Source organism: Garra rufa, chromosome 7, assembly GCF_049309525.1.
Source record: "Garra rufa chromosome 7, GarRuf1.0, whole genome shotgun sequence".
In the NCBI taxonomy this organism is placed as follows: Eukaryota; Metazoa; Chordata; class Actinopteri; order Cypriniformes; family Cyprinidae; genus Garra; species Garra rufa.
This window is the reverse complement of record NC_133367.1, coordinates 18159348-18182400: the sequence shown is the minus strand read 5'-3', so window position 1 is coordinate 18182400 and position 23053 is coordinate 18159348. Positions and strand designations below refer to the sequence as shown.

Here is a 23053-nt window from a genome sequence, read left to right as displayed (position 1 = left end):
GAGCTAAATTGAGCATGAACTGGCTTTCTATGCAAATAAAGCGGAACAAATCGGCTTAGATACACAGTTAGCATATGCAACAAGTTCCCATGTTGTCTCTAGCAGCACACTGGAGAAAAACCTTACAAGTGTTCACACTGTGAGAAGAGATTTAATCAGTCAGTAGCCATGAGAGGATCTACACTGGCAAACTGCTGTATCGCTGCCTATCATGTGGGAGAAGTTTCACTTATTTTAAATCTCTGCTCAGTCAAAAAACAACAACAAATGTCTAAATTCATCTAAAGATCCATCTCTTTCAAGTGCAATGCTGCACCCAACCATTTTGCTTTATCAATTTAATTATCAGTGTGCTTTTTTCGTTGTTGTGCGTGGAACATCTAGTTACTCCACCGCTTATCACATATTTACTTAATGTGGATGTCATAAACTATCATGTTGCTTCTCTTCTTCTTATGAGATGCTTTGGCTATCATGTGATTTAATAAAGCGAGAAATCAAAAATTCTATAAATAAATTACATAAGTGCATTCAGAAATAATTCACTTTTTTCAATTTTGTTATGTTGTAGCCTGATACTACAATTGTTTAAATAATTTCTTTCTTATTAATCTACACTCTGTACCTCATAATGACGTGGAAGTGAAAACAGAATTTGAAAAATGTTATTAGGAAAAAAAATAAAACTAAATATCACATTTACATAAGTCAGGATGTCCGTGGGTCCTTAAAAAGTCTTAATGTCTTAAGTAACATTTTCCTAATCAAAGGCCTTAAAGTCTTAATGTCTTAAATTCAGCCTCGACAGAAATTCGAAGATTCCCCCAAACATTTCTTGTTTTCTTAAATTCATACATTTAAAACATTAATCTTATAACATTATTTATATATTATTAATCACACTTGTAATTTTCCAGTGTAAATTATTTAATCTGCCTGGTAACAGTCCTATAGAATTTATTGTTGAATTGCAATAATTTAATAGCGGATGCATACATTAAAAAAAATAAATAAATAAATAAAATAAATAAATAGGCCTTTTAAAAGAAAAATACCAAATATGCTGATTTAAGGATCTAATAGTTGAACACTTATAAAAACATTGCTTATAAAATATTTTTTTTTGGAATATTGCCTGCTGATATGGAAAATTTACTGAAAACTGTTGTAATAAATATCATTAATGACATTTTAGTTTTGAAATTTCGTTTTCTTTTTACATTAAACACATTAAATATTACATATACTGCATGTATGTAATATAATTTCCATTACAGGTTTAGGTCTTAAATTTTATAGAAGGTGGTTTTAAAAGGGTCTTAAAAAGTCTTATTTTACTTTGTTGACATCTGTAGAAACCCTCTAAGTATTTAGACCTTTTGCAAAAACACTTTTAAATTTAGCTCAAGTACCTCCTATTTCTCTTGATCTTTGCTGAGATGTTTCTAAACCCTTGATTGGAGTCCACCTGTAGGAAAGTAAACCGTCTAGTCAAGAATTGGAAAGGCACACACCGCATTATAAAAGGCCTCACAGCTGACAATGCATATCAGAAAGAATGCCAAACTTGAGAATGAAGTTGAGCTAAATGTTATGTTTGGGAGAGTTGAGTGCAAAAATATTATTCAGGAAAAGGTAAATCAAGTATGGCAGGAAGACACTTTTTTTTTACAATACAGCCCACACTAAATCAAACATCAAATGTAAATTTAGAGAGGAGGGATAGTGTTGTGATCTTTAGATTAAGGCTGCACTGTGCACTGAATTATGGGCTGGCAAGCATCCAGACGGTAAAAGTACTTGTGAAGAAATATTTATGTTTTAGATCGTTTAAAACGATTTATTTCCAGTTTAAACTTTCTTGAATTTTTGAACTAAATTAAACTCAAACTGGCTTTCTATGCAACATATTGCAGTCTTAAAAGGATAGTTCACCAAAAGAAATGCTGGGAGCTGTTATGACCAGGCTCAAAATCACAACATAAAGAGGACGCATACCACAATAGATATTAAGATAAAGTATTTATTTGAAAACAAATCAAGTCTAGGGAAAACAACGGAAAATCAAATCAATAAAGGATTAAAAATTTCTTAGTAAAGCTACGGAGGTGTGAAAGCATGATGAGAACACAAATATCCAATCTCACTTTTCAAACAAAGAAACAAAATTGAGAGGTTTAAGGCAAAAACCAGGAGCTTCTTAAAAAAGGGTGCCACAGGAGATGCTCCTTCCCAGCACTGCAATCATAAATGAAATGAAGCTGTAATTATACGTTTATTTATTTTACATCAAAATGTATTTTTCCTAAATAAAGAAATTTGAAACATGGTATGTCTTCAAGTCTTATAAAGTGATTTTAGATGTCTTCGATCCTTGAAAACTTTTTTCTTTATTTCTACTGTATACAGTATAAACTTTGTTTGTTAAAACAAAGGTCTTCAATTTCTGGATATTACTCAGACAGTAACAAAGAAACACCTATTACTTAGAACCAGTTGTTTGTTTAAAGTTTCAGCAAGTAATGCTCACAATTTAATGTGCTATTTGAAATCAAAAACACTTATTTCAACAACTGTTTCTATTTATTACACGGCTCTTTGGAATGCTTGATTCTGATTGGTCAGTTGAGACATTTGCAGGTTCGTTCTTTTCAAATAATCACCGCTCCAAAGTAATAACGCATAGCTGGTACTACTTGTATGTTTAAAATCCCTCCGTGCCAACAAAGATTACCGTTTGGCGCCATCTTGTGATAAACACTGGACAACCACAATTAACAATGGAAAATTTCGACATTAATCTATTTAAATTGTCTTTCTAACGTACATAGTTTGAATGTTAGTCACGTGGTACTATATCGTTTCGCGGAAGGATAAAAATGTTAATTTAAAACAAATATGCCAATAAAAGATTTCAAATTCATATTCATGTCCAGTTTTCTTCCTTATGTGGCAAGTAGCCGTGTAATAAGCGGGATAATGTACAGGCAGTACATTATAGTTATCGCGAAATAAGCCCCTTCAGTGTGATACAAGACCCTCCGCTTCGCGTCAGGTCCTGATCACACTGTCGGGGCTTATTTCTGCGATAACTACCGGCTTCCTGTACATTATCCCTTACATAACATGTAGGCTGGCAAATAAACGAACCACCTGGAAAAGCACATACAGAGCATAATGAGCTCATGATTACCACATGTTAAAACACATACAACAAGAAAGAAAAAGGAATTCTTACCTATTTATTTACCTTTTTCCTATTGTTTACCCAATACTATATACCCAATACTATATAGCATAAATTGCCCTACTATTAGATGAAATGGACACCCATATACAGGCTGAACAGCAAAAGAGAGTCCATCAACATTCAAAAACAGCAGTTTTCCCCAATAAAAATGATAAAAGGCCTCATCAAAGATAAAGAAAAACACCTGGTCATGGGAAATAAAGATGTTTCATTTCACACGTGTGGAACAAAAGGCCACAGCAAGATAGACTGCCAAAACAGTGAATACTATTTAAGCAAAGGAGTGCAATCAACCACTTGTTTTTAGGCACAGAATGGGGAGGCCAGGATAACACTGGTGATGGCTGAAACATTGTCTCATTTACCAGTAACAGCCTGGGAGAACATAGTATTTATTATTTATTTATTTAATTATTTTTATTATTATTGTTTTTTGTGAGAATCATCCTCAAACTTAGTTTCAAGTCTCACTATACTTTTCCTTTTGCTACATTCAGATAAATCATACTGAGATGTATGCTAAATTATTGGATGTGGTGCCCCACCTACATTTACCAACAGCCACCAATGGTTGCAAGAGTTGTTTAAAGAGAAGATGTGGTGTGGTTATTAAGTGTTTGTTATGGGGTTCTTTAAGAGAGAGGGGCTGGGAGAAGAAGAGGGAGAAATACAAGCTTGGCAAATGAGTTAACACATTTAAAGGAACTGTGTTATACATTTAAAACAATTATCATTTAAAATGCACTGTAAATAGTTTGTGTGTAATGGAGTGTATTGTGGAAATGTGCAGCAACTGTAGTGTCTTACTTGCTTGGGAACTTCGGCTGGTCCTAGTTTTAAGGGTCACAGCCTCTGTTGAACATAAATTATTTGTCAGAATCACCATGAGATCTAATCTGGGCTTCATTTTGTAAAAAAAATAATAATTAATTCTTACATTTGTTTATTCTTACATTGTACCTATATGCATGACATGCATCAGTTTCTCAATTTTTGTATAGTTATGTTCATGACAATCGAATAATTTTTGAACAATATGTGTTTTAACAGTGTGTGATGTCCAAAGGTGCGAAAAGATGTAACATCATAAAACTAAAAGCACAAAGTAAAAAAACAACAACTTAATATTATAACCTCCAAGATATTTTAGAGCTTTATTTTTGCGCAAAGTTTAATATATCAACAATTGATACTTGCCATTACGATTTGCTTTATTACATCCCCGGAATATTATAACCCCAGCAATGACCAATAAAACAAACAAAATAAAAGTAGTGGTCCCAAAACCAATTGCCATGTTCCTCAGATAATCTGACTCTGAAAAAAATAAAATAAAATAGAAATCAGCAATTAGAGCAAGTGACTGCTGCCAAGCCAATTTAAAGCAAGGTATCATATCATAAGTATCAAAAGTTTCACAATTTTGTCTCTACATTCAGAATTTGAATGATGTTTTGGTGACTTAAAATGTTGAAAAGTCAACAATGATTGGGTGCATTCAAACTTTTGACCAGGTACAGTATCTACACTACTTAAGAGATGTTGAGATATCAGGAGGAAACAATATAGGAGCTGGTGAAGTTACTGAAAAAATTACTTACCAATTACCATAGACCAACTTCTAAAATAAAAACGCAGGCAGTCATACCTGGAAAAAGTGTGGTGATGTTGGCAAAATGAGTCTGGGAGGTGAACAAATTAGACACCACACAGCTGTAGGTGTTTTTATCCTGATATTCCTCTTCCATAGCTAGAGAGAACCTGGTATCAGACACACTGATGCTGGACAATAAACTGTTTCCTTTGTACCAGGAGAGATTCACATGACTCCCATCCAACACTGAACACACCAGCACACATTTGGGCTCTGGCGATCTTTTAGATGGTAATAAACATGGTAAAGAGTAAGTGATGACAGGAACAGGTAGATGAGCTAGAACAAATGAGAGGAGAAAGACATGAAAGCCAAATCAATGAACAAGAGACAAGTTCTATTTAAATATAGTTCACTGAAGTACACTGAATTCAACTTAATGGACACTGATCATAATAGACACATTTATTCAGTTTACTCACACTGGACAGTAACATTGAAACTCCAACAGGTTGATGTTAAATTGTTGATCTGCAATTTATAGACTCCAGAGTGTGATAGAATGGTGTTTTTAATGGTGAGATCTCCAGTAACATTGTCGAGCCGTAGACTGCCTTTGAATCTCGAGTCAAGACAGTCATATGTTTTCGTAGTGTTTTCTACGATTTCGGCAATGACAATTATTGAAGATCCAAATATCCATACTATCTGCATCTCCTTTTGTATGGCTTTTACATTAGTGTGTAGCTTGACAGGATCACCTTCATTCACAATCAGTGGTGTCTGTGTTCTATCTTTTTAATACCAAAAGAGAAAACAGATAGTCTTATTAATCACAGTATTGGAATGAGAGTGACACCTTCTATTATTTGTCTGTTCAGATGATAAGGTCAAATATTAAGTTATACTATAAAACAACAGGCGACAGATGGGTGATTTTAGCAAAACAAAATGACTGACAGAATTAGGATATAGCCACAGATGAACTCAGTAAAGTAATATCACCACTTACGTACCTTGACATGCTTGACAGGTTCGAGTAATGTCCAGATGTTGAGTCTGGTTGCTGGTGGGATTGTGGAGCACACAGCTGTAGCTGTTTTTATCCTGATATTCTACCACCAGAGGTAGAGAGAGACTGATGCTGAGTTTAGACACACTGATGCTGGACAATAAACTGTTTCCTTTGTACCAGGAGAGAGTCACATGACTCACATTCACCACTGAACACGAATATGCACATATTGAGACTGATGAAAAACATTTGGGATAATTTCTGGTGATAATAGGAGTTGGGAGATTCTGCACTGCCCCTGTCAACACATCTGCAAAGAAGACAGAAATTATGTACAGAGTAAACTGTTTCCTACAGTGATCAATTTTGTTAGATAAGAAACTTCTAAAGTAAAAGTCAATGAGGAAAAAAAAAACAAAAAAGGCTGAAAATAAACAAAAGCAATATACAATTTACCCCCCAAGAGCCATAAAAGAAATGGCGTAAATTTTAATTTGGAAGACATTTAGACGTTTTACACCCTACGCAAAGAACGGACACAAAGCAGTTTGTTTAAACACGCTCTATGTTTTATAGTACAATACAATACAATATTTATTAATTTATTAAGCACATTTAAAAACAAGCAGAGTTGACCAAAATCTCAAACATTAAATTAACACAACAAGGTATCAAAGGTAAAAAGAGCAATAAAGCAACAATGGAATACACTCAAAAAATAAGTCATTGGATGAACTCAATTTAATTGAGGGCAGGATTTCCATCCAATAAATATGTGTGACCCCAGCTCATAAAAAACAAATTCATGCAATAAAATGTAATTGAGTTGGGCCAACTCAATTTGATCAAATATAGATTTAATGAAATTTATATGTTTAGGAAGTAATTATTTTATGCTTGTTGAACTCAATCTAAAACATTTAACTGGAAAACAAATAACTAGGCAGAAATTATAAAAATGATACATTGGATTTTCTTAACTTTAGGCATTAACCAACTTATTAGGCATTAGCCATAAGATGGCTTTGTTACATCCATGGCATGCCCAAAGTTGTTGTTTATTTTATTATTAAAACAACTTTAACTTATGTTATCAGGTCCTCAACCCAAGCACATGCTCTATGCATTCACCACAATGGTAACCCCCAAAAACACTACCATACCAGAAACTGTTTTAAATACAAACCTAAAAGAACATTAAACATTAACAAGTCACCCAATTTTATCATTTTATTAAAAAAATGCATAAAATAAAATTTTATTTAAACATTTACTCTCCTTATCCAGCCGTGTGCAAAGCATGATGGGAAGGGGAAATCCACTTCCTAGTTACACAAGTAAAATAATTTATGTACTCTCAACTCTACTTAATTGAAATACGTTCTTTCAAAATGAAAATATTGAGTTGAACCAAAAATAAACTGTTTCAAATCAGTTTAACACAATGCAATTGTTTAAATGGGAAACCTAACACAATGGTGTTAAATGAAAAAGATTTTTTTTAATTAACTGTACAGTGTGGTAGAATCATTTTTTTGAGTGTAGAGGTCACGGATTATTGAAGGCCAGAGAGAAAATATATGTCTTTAGAGCAGACTTGAAGGTAGAGATAGAAGGAGCTCATCTAACATGGAGCGGTAGATTGTTCCAAAGTTTCGGACCAGCAGTTGCCAAAGCTCGATCTCCTCGTTTTTTGAGTCTAGATCTAGGTGCCACAAGTAAACCAAGATCACTGGATCTCAAAGTTCTGGAAGGGGTGTATGGACGGCGCAGATCTGTAAGGTACTGAGGGGCAAGATTATTAAGGACTTTATAGACGAATACTAGAATTTTAAAATCAATTCTATATTTAATGGGTAACCAATGCAGTGAGAATAAAATAGGAGTTACTGAGTTACTAGAAACACCATAATAGAGAGAATTACAACATTCTAATCAAGTTGTTACAAAGGCATGGATCACTGTCTGAAAGTTACTCTGTGATAAGAAAGGTTTCACTTTAGAAAGTAGACGAATATGGAAAAAGCAAGATTTTCCCATGGCACTGATCCGATTATCAAACTTCAGGTTATGATCAAACAGAACGCCCAGGTTTCATAAGTGGCCAGAGAACCAAGATCAACATCTAGCACACACTTTTCTTTGTCCCCAAATAAGATTATTTCAGTTTTATTTTCATTTAAATTTAGAAAATTGCTTGAGAGCCACAACTTTAGTTCTTCTATGTAAGCAGAGCAACTGTGGTTGTAAGCCATTTTTTCATTATGCTTTAAAGGAAAGTACATGTAACTTGAGCTCACTCTGCTCAACCCCCCACTCCTGGTGGCCTCATGCCTGACAAGCTCTAACAAGTTCCAACACAGTGTTTATACAAATACAGTGCCCGCAATTACTGGAAGAATGTAAAATTTTTTAATTGGGCAATTCCAACAAATATGTTTTATCAGGAAGGAAGCTGAGCAGTTTTAGAGTGTTATCCCCCTATCTGATGTGAGCATAATTATTGGACCCTCACAGGTCTTTCTAAGTGATCAGCTGTGCCCTGTTGCATTATTTTTTCAGATATAACTGCAAATGATTCCAAGCATACAACCGCAACACGGTGGGGGCATACATGGCTGCTTCTGGAACAGGCACTTTTAATTTTAATGATTACTTAATGTGTGACAACAGTAGCAGAATCAATTTGGAAGGGTACAAAACCATCTTGGAAAACTATATGCTGTAATAAACATGTAAATTTAAAGCTGCATGATTCTGCATAAATTGAAAATCAGAAAATTTTAAAGGTGCCATAGAATGGAAAACTGTGTTTACCTTGGCATAGTTAAATGATAACAGTTTAGTACATGGACATGACATACCATGAGTCTCAAACACCATTGCGTCCTCCTTCTTTTATAAATCTAGTATTTGCAAAAGACCACCGAAAAATAGGTAAATTTCAACATAACACAGACTGTCATGCAACATTCCTGGGATCGTTAATAGTTACGCTTCCTACATTTGCATCGCCCAATTATCGGTAACGTCAGCACATCAAACAAACAAGGCAAGCCACTGAAGGGACACGGTTAGCTTAATGCTAGCGCTAGCCTGTTACTTTGCAATACACAGGATTTCACTTACCACATAAACAGAGAGATGCCTGCACTGATGATGGCGAATGATTTACAGATCTTGAGAATCACTGACATACAGCTCAACTTGTGTGGTAAGTACTTGTGTCTCTGCATTGTAACGTTACACAGAGCACATGCATCACAGTAATCAGACTAAAATGTACGTGACTCGAGGCAGATTCAACAAACCGCATATGTGGCGAGAGCTCCTAATTATATATATATATATATATATATATATATATATATATATATATATATATGTATATTTGTATCCATGTGTGAGCTATTGAGACAATCTCTGTGCAACAGAGCTTATTAATATTCATGAAGCTTCAAAATAAGCCAATAACAGAGCATTTCATTCTAGGGAAAAATTCTAGGGTTGTAAATGGACCTGTAAAACCATTTCTGGAGATTTTTTGCCCTTTCCTATGCCATATACCTTCTATGTAGATATCAGAGAACAATTTAAAATATTGTATAAATGCATTCTATGGCACCTTTAAAATAAACTGGGGATCATGATTCTCTCATTATTCTGAAGAAAATAGACCAAAAAATCTAAACAAAATAATGTTATAAATTAGTGGTACTGGCAAAATGTTCATTGCTTAAGTCTTTTATAAAATATTTTCAAACTAAATAAACAAAATGTGTCAGTTTATGAGTGTCACGGGGAAGTGATGAGATCTGGGTCCCAATGGGGGGGGAAGAGAATTTATTAAATAAACACAAATAAACAAACTAACAAACAAAAGGCCAACACGGCAGAACACGACTTGAATACAAAACCAAAGATAAACAAAACGGGAAACACGGTCTAGGAGCCAGGATAAGTAACACAGAAACAAACCACACAGAAGACAATGCAGCCAGAATGATGAGTGGGAAATGAGAGTTCTTATAGTCCGGATAATCGTGAGCAGGTGTGAGTGTAATCAGTGCTAATGACAAGACAGGAGTGAACAATCAGGGAAGTGCAGTGCAAGGGGAACAGCGACCTTAGGTGGCTGAGGGAAAACCCCACAGCCCAGATCATGACAGTACTCCTCCCCATGGAACGGCTTCCAGACGTTCCACAAGTCTGGAGGGAGGGGCAACGGGGGAAGGCGAATCAGGGGGAGGGATGGCGGGTCAGGTCCGTGCAGCGGAGAACCGTGAGTGGACACCGCCGCCAGAGGAACGTCCGCGGTCACCACTGCGTCCGGAACAGAGAGCGCGGTCACTGCCACTTCCTGCACAGAGAGCGCGGTCACCCGCACGTCCGGAACAGAGAGCGCGGTCACCGGCATGTCAGGAACAGAGGGCGTGGTCACCGGCAGGTCCAGCACAGAGAGCACGGTCATCTCCGCGTCCGGAACAGAGAGCGCGGTCACCGCCACTTCCTGCACAGAGAGCGCGGTCACCGGCACGTCCGGAACAGAGAGCGCGGTCACCGGCACGTCCAGCACAGAGAGCGCGGTCAACACCATATCCGGCACAGAGAGCGTGGTCACAGCCACGTCTGGCACAGAGAGCGCGGTCACCGCCACATCCAGAACAGAGAGCACGGTCACCGCCACTTCCTGCACAGAGAGCGTTGTCACCGTCACATCCAGCACAGAGAGCACGGTCACCGCCACTTCCTGCACAGAGAGCGTTGTCACCGTCACATCCAGCACAGAGAGCGCGGTCACCGCCGCGTCAGGAACAGAGGGCGTGCTCACCGGCAGGTCCAGCACAGAGAGCACGGTCACCTCCGCGTCCGGAACAGAGAGCGCGGTCACCGCCGCGTCAGGAACAGGGATAGCGGACGCCGCCGCCTCGGGGACAACGCTAGCGTACGCCGCCACATCGGGAACAGAGATAGCGGACGCCGCTGCTTCAGGGACCGAGATAGTGGAAACACTTTCCGCGAAACAGCGTCTCCACCCCCACTGCAAAGCAGGAGCACTTCCGCACAGCCTCGGCGCTACAGACATCCATCGCCGCCAGGCAGGCGTATATGAATTCAAAACGAGCGGCCGACGCCGCCTCGAAGGACATCCCCCCCGCCTCGGGAACAGAGCAAGTGATCGCCGGCTCCTCAAAAATAATCCTCCCCACTGGACCCATCTTTGCTGGCTGCATTCTGTCACGGGGAAGTGATGAGATCTGGGTCCAAATGCGGGGGAAGAGAATTTATTAAATAAACAAAAATAAACAATGAACAAACAAAAGGCCAACACGACTTGAATACAAAACCAAAGATAAACAAAACAGGAAACACGGTCTAGGAGCCAGGATAAGTAACAAACCACACAGAAGACAATGCAGCCAGAATGATGAGTGGGAAATGAGAGTTCTTATAGTCCGGATAATCGTGAGCAGGTGTGAGTGTAATCAGTGCTAATGACAAGACAGGAGTAAACAATCAGGGAAGTGCAGTGCAAGGGGAACAGCGACCTGGGAAACCCCACAGCCCAGATCATGACAATGAGTCAGTGTCTTAATAAATAAAGACTTTCTTTTCGTTTCACTATTGATATTTCCTGAAGAAATGATTCAAACGTTCAGTTGTTGCCACCTCTTGGCGGAAGAGGATAGTGAATGTTGATGTATGCGTACTCTGTGGTGCTGGAGCACCAGTAATGTGTTTTTATATAAATATTTTGAATATTAATGTGAATATTTTTCAGTATATATTACTTTATTCTTTTGTGTTGCATTTTTTACTGTAAACTAATAGGTAGTGATGGTAGAATTTACCCATTATTATATATATGGGAAACGACTAATATACTTACGTAAAAACTTACCTTTTTTATGGGTTGTATTTAATACCCCCCAGAGTAATTTTTTTTTTTTTTTTTTTTTACAGTGAACATGTACTGTATATTGTCATCAAGCTGTCGGTTTTGCTGCTACATTGATTACAAATTTTTTTATTCACTACAGGAAAGAAGACACCAGCCCAGGAAAATTATGCCAGCTCATGTCCATCTCAAATAAATAAATAGGATTAATGCTAAACGTCACATGCAGAAACCAGAATTATCTCGTTTAGGTCTTCTGTATGTTACATATAGAGCTGTTGTACTTGAAATGCTTTGAAGAATGCATACCATAAGATAAGCTTAATTGATGTCTGTCATATGCGAAGAATGATATATACTGTATAGTGGTGGCCAAAATGATTAGAACACTAGTATTTCGCTGTTGCTTTCAAGAGGTTAAAACATATCTGTGATTGGTTTGCTCAAAACTGCAAAAAAAGAAGGGAAACAAATCTCTCAAAGAGCGCAAACAATAACTCACCGGATAGTTTGCCAAATCTGCAATAAATGCTTTTATTACAACTCCTAGTGATTTCGTTTGAGCTTCTAAAATCCCGTAGAACCGGACTGGCTCAACATTCAAATGGTAAAATATTATTATAGCAAGAAGAGACCTTACCTATTACACTCCACAATATAATCCTAAAGAGTTTCATATTCTTCAAATGTTGTCGCAAAACTTCACTTGGCTCCCTCTGAATTGAAGTACATAAAAACAAAAAATAAAAATAAAAATCAACAAAAGGCTAACAGTTTTGTACACTTTTGTATCCAGCCATACAGTGGCAAGCTATAGTATGGTACAGCATGTTTTTAGCCGTCCTAGAAAACAAGTCCTGACCTGCTGAAAAGCAACAGGAACCTACTTCCCCACTAGTAGGCAAAAACAAGTATGACAACTATGAGTTCACTGAGAAAGACAAGTCAAACTTACTTACTAAATTTTATTTAGCTAGTTTTTGCACACAGATTATTACGTACATTTAAAAGTATGGAATTAATTCTGAACTATGTTATGACGAGTTAACGCGCTTCCATCGGCTGTTCTACTGTTTCTCATTGTAAAGATCACGCCAGCAAACCAATAGGAGAATATAATGTGTAATTCCGTTACAGGGTTCGGTCTTAAATTTCATTTAAGATGGTCTTAAAAAGTCTCACTTGTTGATATCTGTAGAAACCCTGTAAGTATATATTTAAACCTTTTGCAAAAACACTTGAGATTTGGTACCTCCCATTTCACTTGATCTTTGCTGAGATGTTTCTACACCTTGATTGGAGTCCACCTGTAGTAAATTAAACCGTTTGGACTTGATTTGAAAAGGCACACACCTCATTATAAAAGGCCTCACAGCTGACAATGCATATCAGAAAGAATGCCAAACTTGAGAATGAAGTTAAGCTGAATGTTATGTTTCAGAGAGTTGAGTGCAAAAATATTATTCAGGAGAAGATAAATCAAGTATGGCAGAAAGAATGGGCAGGGGGAATTAACTGAAGACACTTAAAAAAAAAATACAGCCTACACTAAATCAAACATTAAATATAAATTAAGAGAGGAGGGATAGTGTGATCTCTAGATTAAGGCTGGGTCACTCCCTGCACATTGAATTATGGGCTGGCAATTGTTGGCAAGCATGGAGATGGCAAATGTACTTGTTGTGGGGAATCATATTCATATTTTAGAGCCTTTGAAACGATTTATTTTGAGTTTAAACTTTCTTGAATTCTTAAACTAAACTGAATATGAATTGGCTTTCTATGCAACATATTGCATTCTTAAAGGGATAGTTCACCAAAAGAAATGTTGGGAGCTGTTATCACCCGGCTCAAAATCACAACATAGAGAAGGCCTCATACCACAATAAAGACGAAGTATTTGTTTGAAAACAAATCAAGTTTAGGAAAAACAACACAAATAAAAATCAATAAATGATTGGAAATTGAATTCTCAATAAAGCTATGGAGGTGTGGAAGCTATGGGAATACAATAATCCAATCCCACTCTACACAAAAATGAGAGAGTGAGGCAAAAACCAGAAGCTTCTTATGTGATGCTCCTTCCAGAGCCAAAAAACATTGGACCCCATTAACTGTAGAAATTAATTTAAAAACCTTGTGAAATTTCCTTTGACTATTTATTTAATTGTTACACAGAAGAAAGTAAGAACATTGTTTTAGGATGGCAGATTTGAAAAATTAGTCCAGTACATAGAAACTGCATTGTATCTAATTAATACAGCTTTATTTTTGGTTAAAGGAATCCAGTTACACTGAGATATACAAAACTGCAGACATTTTAACTGAAATGTAACACAAGAATGTCTGCCAGGTGAATATCGTAAGTCTAATCACTTAAACAAACTACACTTACTACATATATAGTTATAGTGATTCTTGCCTTAAATGGACTGAGCTGTCTGGTTCCTGAATACTGAATGCAGGATAAAGTTCCTGGTCCTCAGGAAAATCTGCATCAAACATGTACAAGAGTTCAGGCTCTGAGTCTGGGCTCAACCTATAGAAGAAAACAGAACCAGCCTCCCGGTCCAGGAATACCCCGAGTTTTCTGATGGACTCTGTTTGAAGTGGTTTAGTTAGTGATTCGTTTTTTTTGTCATGAGCCACACATACTTTTTCTGAGCAACATAAACACCACGACATCTTATTGCGTCCCAGACGTACGGTGTCATTCGCACCCTTCCTTTTGATTCCCTTACAAGCCACACCTATGTGCACACCTGTCCCGATCACATCCACCGTAAAGAAGCAGCGTCCTGACAACGGCTGGCAGCACAGGACCTGGACGCACTTGTCAAATCTTTCATCATTAGCAGGAAGCTGTTGCTTCTCCCTCTTGCAAACAGCTACTGTGTTGTTCTCATTCAGATGCAGGTATCCGTTAGCTGTCTGAGGGTCAAAAGTGAGCGTGACAGCATCTAAAATCAAAGATCAAAAATTTTTAGCTTAAATATCTACAATCAGCATTAGCAAGAAGTTCCCATGTTGTCTCTAGCAGCACCATCTAAAACTACTTTAAACATATTATTGTTATTCTTTCATTATTGTAATGTGGGCAGGTTTTTATAAACTGTAAATTAGAGAAACATCATTTTTGCACTTCAATACATGTATCTGTCACACTGCTAGACCTTTTAAAATGAGATGTAAAAAGGTGTTAAACATGGTGAAGCAGTTACAGCATCTACAAATAACATTAATCTACATTTTAACCTACAATCTTTATGTCGAACCATGTTTAAACTCACATTTGTACAGTCCTGGTTGGTGACTGCAGACTCCTCCAGTGTAAATTCTAGTTAGAGTTAGATTTAGAGTTAGAGTTAGTATGGGTTAGTATGTTAAGACTAGTATCACATCATCGCACAATTATGGGAAACACATTTTCATGGGATTTAGTCGATGTTCATTCCAACCATCCACACAAACCAACACCAGATAAAAGCTAAATTACCTCAGTGAGGGCAGCCTGTCCTTCAGTTGGGGAACTTTCTTTTCCACGATGTTTCCAAGGTCATTATACCGCAGGTCCAGCTCTCTCAGACTGTCTTTCAACGACGAGAGCAACTTCACAACTCCTTCTTTAATCTGACAGCCTGAAAGTCTATAAAGCAAAATCAGATTTTTGTTTAGATTAATTACTACCAGTAATTTGAAAATACCAGTCAATTATCAAACCAAAAATGTCATTTTATGCTGTTTAAACAAAAGGTCACACTATAAAATCAACATTACATACTTCAGACACCGAACGTCTTTATAAATGTACTTGTTACAAACCCTGCCCGTGTCCTTCCGTCTGCTCACCACTGGAGGTTGTTTGCTCATTACATTGACTTTCATACATCACCCCGGACTACACTTCCCATCTCCCATTGCACAGACTGGTCTTTCACCCGCCACCAATCACCTAACGTGTGTATATACAAGCCCATGCAACCTTACAAAGCGTTCCTGTGTTTCATTGTTTGTATGCCCTGTCTGGTTTCTTCTATCTCCTGCCTGTCTTTTTGGATTACTCTTTTGTCTCGCCCCGTTGGATTACGTTTGCTACTGTTATCGACCCTTGCCTGTCTCATATTACTCTTGTGTCTTTATATCTGTTATATCTGTTTGCTGTTGCCCGACCCCCGCCTGTTTTTGACCATGTCTGTTTGTAATATAAATAAAGCTTGCAAATAAAACCGACCGTCTCACTGTAACAGTACTATATTCCAACACATTCTCACTTCCAACTCGTTACATATTGACGCTTGGTCAGGACCCCTTGGCGTTGCTTTTTGATGCTCAAGGTACCCCTTTAGCATCATATTTTTAACGCACAGGCCAGGTTACCCCTTTAGCGTCACTTTTTTGCTTTTAGTTGTTTGCCTTTATTTAATGGTTTGCATGCATTTGTGAAAATAGGAATCATTTGATATAAATTTATACTTTCATTGGAGCACCTAATCCCAAATGAATCCCCAAATAAAAATGGAGCGGAGCATTAGTTCAGCTGATTCACGTCTACTTAGAGGAATATGACACCAATCATAATTCCCTATATAAGGTCCTTTCAGTCATTATTCAGCAGCTATCACTTTCCTCAGGAGCTAATCACCCACCTCCATCCCCAATTCCCCTCCTTGTGTAGTAAAGACTTGACTTAGATTTTTTTTTTTTTTGTTAAGTCAGACCACTGAATTATGTTGTTAAATTAAATAATCACTTATAACATTAATGATATCTGCTACATTAATCATTAATATTGGTTCTGTTCTGTTTACCCTATAGGGGGGTTATTTATGCTCTCCCTGCTCCTATCCATGCTAGGCTGCATGGATGGGCAGGGAGTGTTTACCCAGAACAGAACCATACCCCTAACCTAAAATGTATGCTAATTGTAAGTTATCTGATGATAGTGGTCCTGACAGAAGTAGTCACAGGTATTTATTTCAAAAACTGACCATAAAAAGCTGTATAGAAGAATTACAAACAAGTCATGTTGCATTTCAAGTCTTCTAAAGCCATACGATATACTTTACACCGCGTTCCAAATTATTATGCAAATTGGATGTAAGTGTCATAAACACACAGTTTTTTGTTTTTCAATTAAACTCATGGATGGTATTGTGTCTCATGGCTCTTTGGATCACTGAAATGCATCTCAGACACCTGTGATAAATAGTTTGCCAAATGAGCCCAATTAAAGGAAAAGTACTTAAGAAGGATGTTCCACATTATTAAGCAGGCCACAGGTTTCAAGCAATATGGGAAAGAAAAAGGTCTCTCTGCTGCCGAAAAGCGCAAAATAGTGCAATGCTTTGGACAAGGTATGAAAACATTAGATATTTCACGAAAACGTAAGCGTGATCATTGTACTGTGAAGAGATTTGAGGCTGATTCAGAGCACAGACAGGTTCGTGCAGGTAAAGGCAGAATGAGGAAGGTTTCTGCCAGACAAATTCATCAGATTAAGAGAGCAGCTACTAAAATGCCATTACAAAGTAGCAAACAGGTATTTGAAGCTGCTGGTGCCTCTGGAGTCCCGCGAACATCAAGGTGTAGGATCCTCCAGAGGCTTGCAGTTGTGCATAAACCTACTATTTGGCCACTCCTAACCAATGCTCACAAGCAGAAACGGTTGCAGTGGGCCTAGACATACATGAAGACTCATTTTCAAACAGTCTTGTTTACTGATGAGTGTTGTGCATCTTTGGATGCTTCAGATAGATGGAGTAGTGGATGGAACATGTCCCAACAAGGCTGCGACCACAACAAGGAGGTGGCGTTTTTGGCCGGAATCATAGGGAGAGAGCTGGTTGGCCCCTTTAGGATCCCTAAAGGTATGAAAATGACCTCGGCAAAGTATGTAGAGTTATTGACTGACCACTTTCTTTCATGGTACAAAAAGAAGAACTGTGCCTTCCGTAGCAAAATCATCTTCATGCATGACAATGCACCATCTCATGCTGCAAATAATACCTCTGTGTCATTGGCTGCTATCTGCATAAAAGATGAGAAACTCATGGTGTGGCCACCATCCTCCCCTGACCTCAACCAGATTGAGAACCTTTGGAGCATCCTCAAGCAAAAGATCTATGAGGGTGGGAGGCAGTTCACATCAAAACAGCAGCTCTGGGAGGCTATTCTGGCATCCTGCAAACAAATTCAATCAGAAACTCTCCAAAAACTCACAAATTCAATGGATGCAAGAATTGTGATAGCGATATCAAAGAAGGGGTCCTATGGTAAGATGTAATTTGCCCAGTTAGGATGTTTTTGATTGAAATAGCTTTTGATTTCAGTAAATATGACCACCTAATGCTGCAAATTCAGCAAATGCCCATTTTCAGTTCTTTACAACCTATACAATATTTTAACTCTGTTGTGCATAATAATGTGGAACAGTGCATTTTCAGTTTTTTATCATTAGGAGGTTCGTTCAATAAAATTCGAATTATACCCTAATGGTTGATGACTTAAAAATTATACTGACTGTCATTTGCATTGACTAATTATGAAAACCAGAGAAAGATATCATTTGCGTAATAATTTGGAACACGGTGTAAATCGTTTTAATCACTGATCCCTTAAAAATCCTTTAAAGCGTTCACTTCTCATTCAAAATAATACTCCTTTGGAGGACCATGCAAATCAAAAAATTATGTTTACCCTGTGTATCAAAAAGTGATGCCAAATGTTTCTGATCAAGCATGAATATGTTACGAGTTGGGAGTGAGAATGTGTTGCATATTCTTATGCCCTTATAACATCTATTTAACTGCTTTTTAACTCACGTGTCTTGACCTTGATGTTTGCCATTAGTTTTACTTACTTCAGAACTTCAAGATGACACTTAGCACTCCGCAGCCCAGCTGAAAGGATTTTCACTCCTTCATCTTCTAGATGATTGTCACTGAGGTCCAGGATTTTCAGATTCAAATTTGATCCTGAAATCACATCCTTGATGAGCTCCATGTCCTGACTATGGAGATCGTTGTGGCTGAGGTTCAGCATCTGAATCTGGCATTTAGGATCACAGAAGGCCCTGGAAAGTTGCTTCAGTGCAGACAGTCCCAGACTATTGTGGCTCAGATCAAGATGAGTCAGGTGAGAGTTTGGTGAGGTCAGGAAAGGCACCAGGATATCACAGTGTTTCTCTGTAAAGCCGCTTCCTCTGAGCCTGTCAATATTTTTACAATTTTGCATGTAAATTTTGTCAGACTATTAAAATAGATTATGAAGATTTTTACAGATGTTTTTGTAATACTTACATAGCCTGTCTGAAGCATGTAATGGCTGGAGAGAATCTCTGAAATCCTTCTAAAGTGATGTTGAATTTCCTGAGGACAAACTCATCATGGTCTGTATCTGACATCAGAAACCGGAAAGCCAGAAGCGTGCACTGAAACAGTGTGAGGGTCTTTTTGGTCCGTGAGTGTTCGAGATCTGGCATCTGCAAAAAAGACCTGTCCTTGAGCTCCACGATGCAACGAACAAGACTTAAGCATCTCTCAGGGGACAGATCTTTCCTCCACAAACACTTAATGTACTTGGTCACCTTTTTGTGATCTTCTAAACTACTGTCTTCCAATCGAGGCAGGAGTCCTTCAAGTATTCGTCTGCTGGAATCACAAGAAATTCCGAAGAGAAAACAGATAAAAAGATCCAAGTGTTCGTTTGTGCTTTCCACAGCCACATCAATCACGCTTTTGAGAAAATCTGACAAGTTAGACTTTTGCCCCCTTTTTGCTTTAGTTAGTCCAAGGGACTCTTGATTTCCTGATAGAAATTCATGAAAAACAAACAAGGCTGCAAAGAATTCCTGGACACTGAGATGGACAAAGCTGAAAAGTTTAGTTCTGTTATATCCAAACATGCACTCAGAGACACGGATAATGATGCCAGGATATCGGAGAGCTTCATCAGGGGTGATACAGTATTTCCTCAAGTCTTCTTTACTGAACATGGAATTCTGTTCCTTCGGCTTCCAGTATGCCAACGCTGCCAGTTTCTTAATCAGTTCTTTGTGCTGTATGAGAGCATCTTCTTGTGACACGTTTTGCCCTTGATATTTGTTGTGGCTCAACCCAGTCTGAATGAGCAGATAGTGGATATACATTTCTGTCTGATTTGAGGGCATGTCCCTGTCTGTATTTTGACTTTTAATGATGGTTTTCAGAACAACCGATGAAATCCAACAAAAGAGAGGTATGTGGCACAATATCCACAGGCTCTTATGGGACTTCAGGTGACAGGTGACTTTTTGGGTTAGATCTGGATCTTCAAACTGCCTCATGAAGTACTCCTTCTTTTGTTCATCTATGAATCCTCTGATCTGCGTGACATATCCCTGTTTGAAGATCTCAGCTGGAAGCTGTTCAGCTGCCACAGGCCGGCTGGTGATCCACACGTGTGCGGATGGAAGTAGTTTTCCTCTTAGAAGGTTTTCTAGGAGGACATCCATTGTGGCTTTTTTAGTAACATCTGACAAAATGCTGGTTTGAAAGCTCAGTTCATTTTTATATTCATCCAGGCCATCTAAGATTAACAGAACTTTTCTATCACATATCCAGTCAGAGATTGGTTTCGCCTCATTGAACTCTGGGTAAAAGGCACAAAGCAGGTCAAACAGACTCTGGTTGTCTTCCTCAAGCAAGTTCAGCTCTCGGAATGGGAGCAGAAAAACAAGCTCTAGATCCTGATTGGCTTTTCCGCTAGCCCAGTCGTGGACAAACTTCTGCACAGTGACCGTTTTCCCGATTCCGGCAATTCCTTTTGTTAAAACAATCTTCATGGTTCTTTTTTCATCCAAGGGCGGTTTAAGAATTTCATTGTAGGTTATGACTGTCTGCCCTGATGTGTTTAAATCATTCATCGTCTCAATCTGCCAGATTTCGTGTTCTTTATCTTTGGGGTTCGAATCATCAATGATAAACAGTTGTGTGTAGATCTTATTTAGAGAAACTGACTGTTGTGCACTTCCCTCCAAAATCCTCTCAGACTCCTTCATCATCCTTAATTTAATCTTATTCTTTACGCTCTCAAGAATTTCTAAAAATCAGGACAAAGTCATGCGATTAACAGAAGATTTGCACTTGAACAGTTTTATTGAGCAAGAGTTTTGACATCTCTTTTCTCAGTCTTACCATTGTTGTTTATTGAGGTAGAGTGAGACACCTGTGGCTGGAAAAAAACATACACATCAATATAAACAGCATATAATAATATTACAAACAATATTACGGTATTTTAATGATCAGACACTCACCACATGTACGTTCACTGTAACATCACCAGCTATTTTGGCTCCTAGTATGTTCGGAGCAACTACTGTGCCACCGTTTTTCTGGTCAATTCTGAAGTTCTCATGATACTGGTCTGAATTTTGAATCGATGGTTGTGATGTAGAACTATTATTATTATGTTGTGGACCGTCGTTATGCTGTTGAAGTGTCATGTTTCCAAACTGTGTTTCAATGCTGTTACTATCTGTTTCAAAAATAAATATATAACCAAAATTGTGCAAATGAAGTAGCCTAAAGCTTATCCACCCAATAAGGCTTATTTTGTTCCACCTATTTTTTTTATCGTTAGAGTAGGCGCAGCCATTCGTAAAATGTATGGGTCTGGCTTCCGGTTTCACCCAGCTATTTTTAGCTGTACAAAACAGCTAGTTTTGCTGCCTGATACTGCAAAAATTAGTGTGCCTTACCATATTATTTTAATGTATTTTCTTAATTCTGAGCACACTGGTTTGTAGTGCAAACAGTTTTATCGTTTACTGCATGTTGTTATTCTTTTCGTTCTTTCTCTACAGCAGATAATGAATCATAAATCTCACCCATAGGCTTCCTCTTCTGCTTAGAAGAAAAAGGAGGATTAAAGATTTAGCATTTTCTAAAAACAAAATAAATTAGAAATATTTACTTTTCCGCCGTCTGCTTCTTGTTTCCATATTTATTCTCTTTCAGAGGGTCTTCCAACCTCCCAGTCGTTTCGCTGTGTTGGGACAAACAATTTATGATTGATTTTAACGTTTTATAATTAATGTTCACATTTGAAAACAAATAGCCTATATACATTCGTTTGGGATCTTTTAATGTTTTTAACAGTTTTATTTTTTTTAAGAAGTCTTTCATGCTCACCCACGCATTTATCAAAAAATAAAAATATAAATAAATAAATAAATAAATAAATAAATAAATAAATAAATAAATAAATAAATAAAAATTACCAGAATTCCCGGCCGATCTATTTTTTGCCCGCGGGTCAAGGGCTGTTGTTGTCATGCCACTGTTGAAATATGGATGCTGTCCCTTGGCTGCCTGCACTCACAGCAGCCCCACTCTTTTTTTATTCTACAGCACCAGTCTTTTTATTTATTATTTTCTCGCAGCCTGCAGGTTGAGGATGACATAATTATCGTTTGACCCCCCCGACAGGGGCACCTTGCTCCAAAAAAGTTGTTGGAGATCTGCAAGCAAAAAATAAGAGATAAAAAAAATGGATAATAGAAAGCGCAAAGGCGGCGTAAAAAGACCAGAATTAAAAAAAATGGTCTAGAAAAATGCAATGAATTACAAGGCTGTAGAGAGCAGTGCACTACTGCAGACTTATATCTACTGAAGTTTTAAGTACATTATTTTAATACATTCGTAAACTAAAGTGGGCGGTTTATGAAGCTTCAGGGCTGAAAATGAGTCCCACTCCGGCCCTCTTAACCCTTGTGTGACCTTATGGACATTTGTCCATTTCAGTTTTGTTTTTTGTTATAAGTGTGCCTGTGTTCATGCCAACTACATAAATCTTGGCTCAGGTGTGTATATTTATTGAAATTTTTATATTTCACCCTCATTTCCTTCAAAAAAATCAATTTTACCCTCCGTAAAAAAGTACTCACACTCAGGACCTTAAGGACAAAAATGTCCACATTGAAACCCATTAAAACTGCAGTTTTTTAACCCAGGGTCATTTGACTATAAAATGATGCAATGTTTGCTAATAGGCATTCATTCTATCAAAAAGGCTTCAAATTTTATATTTTTACCATTTTTTACTAGATTGTGCCTTTTTTTTTCTTTTCTCAAATTTGGCATATAAAAGAAATACTTGCTTTTTGTGTTTTCTGCTTATGCATATTACAGTCTATTATAGAGTCAATTGGAAAAATAACGCAGCTATAATTGTGTGGGTATGTTGGTGAGGATGTCAGAGTGTGGTTTGCATGTGTTTACTGAATTTTATGGGTGATATTAGTTTAAAATAAAT

The 23053-nt window shown here is 37.6% G+C and overlaps 4 protein-coding genes across 4 annotated transcripts in view; 1 reads left to right on the top strand and 3 right to left on the bottom strand.

The window, feature by feature from the left end:
- Positions 1-23053, top strand: part of LOC141338024 (SLAM family member 6-like) — a 384898-nt gene that overhangs the window by 55245 nt on the left and 306600 nt on the right. The window lies entirely within an intron of this gene.
- The window catches only part of LOC141338883 (CD48 antigen-like), a 97790-nt gene that overhangs the window by 41619 nt on the left and 33118 nt on the right, over positions 1-23053 (bottom strand). The gene's annotated exons all lie outside the window — the stretch shown is intronic.
- LOC141338603 (uncharacterized) lies at positions 2008-12525 on the bottom strand. Its single transcript, XM_073844204.1, has 7 exons — positions 12399-12525; positions 5861-6169; positions 5327-5638; positions 4899-5183; positions 4448-4567; positions 4058-4102; positions 2008-2238 (listed from the first exon to the last, which is right to left on the bottom strand). Exons 1-7 carry the CDS (start codon positions 12433-12435, stop codon positions 2201-2203), a joined length of 1146 nt encoding a protein of 381 aa, XP_073700305.1. The 5' UTR covers positions 12436-12525; the 3' UTR covers positions 2008-2200.
- The window catches only part of LOC141338886 (protein NLRC3-like), a 17358-nt gene continuing 8275 nt past the window's right edge, over positions 13971-23053 (bottom strand). Inside the window, exons 2-8 of the mRNA XM_073844502.1 lie at positions 21054-21163; positions 20932-20968; positions 19057-20836; positions 18618-18965; positions 15255-15404; positions 15049-15095; positions 13971-14718 (exon numbers count right to left, since the gene is read on the bottom strand). Of these exons, the coding sequence (XP_073700603.1) occupies positions 14165-14718; positions 15049-15095; positions 15255-15404; positions 18618-18965; positions 19057-20836; positions 20932-20968; positions 21054-21163 (3026 nt within the window). The 3' untranslated portion in view covers positions 13971-14164. The remainder of the gene's footprint in view (positions 14719-15048; positions 15096-15254; positions 15405-18617; positions 18966-19056; positions 20837-20931; positions 20969-21053; positions 21164-23053) is intronic.

Excerpts from the sequence above, each read along its gene's own strand:
- LOC141338603 (XM_073844204.1), bottom strand. The coding sequence starts at position 12,435 with ATGAAACTCTTTAGGATTATATTGTGGAGTGTAATAG. Across the intron at positions 5,184-5,326 it reads TTTCAATGTTACTGTCCAGT|CTCATCTACCTGTTCCTGTC; the intron begins GTGAGTAAACTG and ends CATTTGTTCTAG. Across the intron at positions 4,103-4,447 it reads TAATAAAGCAAATCGTAATG|AGGCTGTGACCCTTAAAACT; the intron begins GCAAGTATCAAT and ends TATGTTCAACAG.